The sequence below is a fragment of the Sciurus vulgaris genome, assembly GCF_902686455.1.
Source record: "Sciurus vulgaris genome assembly, chromosome: 14".
NCBI lineage: Eukaryota > Metazoa > Chordata > Mammalia > Rodentia > Sciuridae > Sciurus > Sciurus vulgaris.
In genome coordinates this window covers 491,744-494,082 of record NC_136475.1, presented here as the reverse complement: position 1 = coordinate 494,082, position 2,339 = coordinate 491,744, and the positions used below count along the sequence as shown (strand labels likewise).

Below are 2,339 nucleotides of genomic sequence, written 5' to 3'. Positions count from 1 at the left end.
CTGGAAGGATGTGGGTCTGCTTTCAAGGCAGAAGGGAAGAGGCTAATGCTTGGGAGGCAGAGGACAGAGCCCGGGAGGGAGACCTGGAGAAGCGGCACTGAACCTGGGTCCTGGGGGTACTAGGAGTTTGGGGCCGGAGAGGAGAGACCTGGGGTTTCCATCCAGAGACAGCAGCGAGCCAGGCCCCAGGGAGAAGAGCGGCTGGACGGGGGCGGGCAGTGGCAAGGCGGCGTCGGATCAGGCAGCCGGTGCCAGGCCCCAGAGCTGGCCCTTGTCCTGCAACCAGAGGTCCTTAGTGGCCGAGTGCAAGGGCGGCAAGACAGGTCTCCTCTGTCCCCTTGTCCTGCAGGCCCCCGTGGATCTGGACATGTACCAAAGCTCCTACATGGTCCACTACCAGCCCTACGGGAAGCACAGATACTCCAGGGCCACCCCACAGGAGGTAGGAGGCACCACGCGGCTCTCCACCCAGGCCACCTGCCTTCCCGAGGTGGCCCTTGAGACACTGACCAAAAACAACACCCAGTGCCAGCAGGCCAGGCTCAGAGGCCGTGTGTGTGTCTGCTGGGGGACAGTCAGGACTTCCCCAAACCCGCTGGCTGCCCTCTGTCCGCCCTGCACTTGGCAGGATGCGCCTCGGTGACTGGTTTCCCCTCAGTGAGCAGCAGTTCTCAGGCTTCGAATGGAGATGGCTCAGTATGTCTCTCACGACCTCTTCTGATGGGGGAAAGGCCTCCCTCCTGAGCACCCACAGAAATACGATCAGGGAGGCACACGGCCCAGGACCCTTCCCATAGCAGAGTGGACTGCAGAGAGGGGTGTGGAGTCCAGTGGTGAGGAGGCCCTGCCCACAGGTGGTCAGCACGCAGGGTTCTTGAGAGGCGGAGGGCGGGTCTCCAGACATGTCTGACAAGCAGAGTGGACTGCAGTGAGGGGTGTGGAGTCCAGTGGTGAGGAGGCCGTGCCCACAGGTGGTCAGCACGCAGGGTTCTTGAGAGGCGGAGGGAGGGTCCCCAGACCCTGTCTGACAAGCAGAGTGGACTGCAGTGAGGGGTGTGGAGTCCAGTGGTGAGGAGGCCCTGCCCACAGGTGGTCAGTGCGCAGGGTTCTAGAGAGGCGGAGGGCGGGTCCCCAGACCCTGTCCCACAGCACAGTGGACTGCAGTGAGGGGTGTGGAGCCCAGTGGTGAGGAGGCCGTGCCCACAGGTGGTCAGCGCGCAGGGTTCTAGAGAGGCGAGGGCCTGGTGTCCCGGCTCCTCTGGGGAGACGGGCAGCCTCCGTGCCCTGCCTCTTCCCCGTGTCCCCCTTCTTACCTGACTCCACTCCGGAGGCTCTTAGAACTTTCAGGAAGAAGGAAGAGCGCCTTGTGGGGGACCCGCTGGGCTCCCCCGGCCTCCCCTTCGCCCTGTGCTCTCTCTCCACAGCAGGCCAAGCTGGACGCCCAGCTCCGCTACAAAGAGTTCTACAGGCCTGTGGCCAGCCTCAGCCCCAAGCTGGAGGATGGCTTCCCTGCCTTCGAAAGACCCCACATGACTGCCAGGGACCTGGGACTGCCCGGCTTCTTCCCCCCACAGGACTCTGTGGTCCGCATGGAGCCCACGTCGCGCTGTGTGCTGTCCAGCGTCTGCCCCTGGGTGTACCCGGCTTCCCCTGCCCTCTGCCTGGCCCAGGGCGACCCCAATAGGCTTCCCCAGGTGGCCCGCTTCCCATGCCTCCTGGAGCCCCAACACCAGCCCATGGCAGAGGAGGGCACGGGCTACCTTCTGCTGCCCGGCTGTCCCTGTCCCTGTCCTCCTCACCAAATGCTCAAGGTCCCCGTCCTGTATCGGTGGGGACCCCTCCTGCCATTTTACCAGTAGGAATAGCGAGGACATGCAGGGACCTTGTGCCCAGTGCTCTGCCCTTGGGGACCCAGAGGGATATCGGAAATAAAAGGGAAAGATTCCAAGGAGACAGACCGTCCCTGGGTGCCGCCTGCTCCCCCTGCCCAGGACATGCCTCCTCACGTGCAGGGCAGGGTCGGGCCACCGTGTCATGGCCCCGAGGCCTGCCACGAAGCCTGGGGCGTCCGAGGCGGCCACTTCCTTCCACGCACGCCCAGCTTGGTCCCAGGTTCCCAGTCACTGGCCTGCGATGGGCAGTAATGGGATCTGATGGGGCAGCCGTGGCCTTGCAGGAAGAGGAGACCCAAGCTGGCCCCGGTGCTGTCCTCCTGTGACTCAGCAAGGTGGCCCTGCCGAGGGGCCAGGCACTGCGTTCTCGCCTTCCCTGCCTCCAGGTCTGTGTGCCAAGTGAATGTCTCGTCTTTATAAATTATCAGGCCTCCACTGTCTTCCCAT

General features: G+C 64.0%; 1 protein-coding gene across 1 annotated transcript; it reads left to right on the top strand.

Annotated features, from left to right (window-relative positions):
• The first annotated feature begins 352 nt into the window (after positions 1–352).
• SPMIP9 (sperm microtubule inner protein 9) lies at positions 353–2,098 on the top strand. Its single transcript, XM_079109542.1, has 2 exons — positions 353–442; positions 1,425–2,098. The coding sequence occupies exons 1-2, from the start codon at positions 368–370 to the stop codon at positions 1,857–1,859; spliced, it is 510 nt and encodes a 169-aa protein (XP_078965668.1). The 5' UTR covers positions 353–367; the 3' UTR covers positions 1,860–2,098.
• Positions 2,099–2,339: the final 241 nt, after the last annotated feature.

What these genes read in the sequence shown, in the direction of transcription:
- SPMIP9 (XM_079109542.1), top strand. Translation starts at nt 368, where the DNA reads ATGTACCAAAGCTCCTACATGGTCCACTACCAGCCCTACGGGAAGCAC. An exon ending in CCAGGGCCACCCCACAGGAG is followed by an intron (nt 443 to 1,424) that starts GTAGGAGGCACC and finishes CTCTCTCCACAG; the next exon opens with CAGGCCAAGCTGGACGCCCA.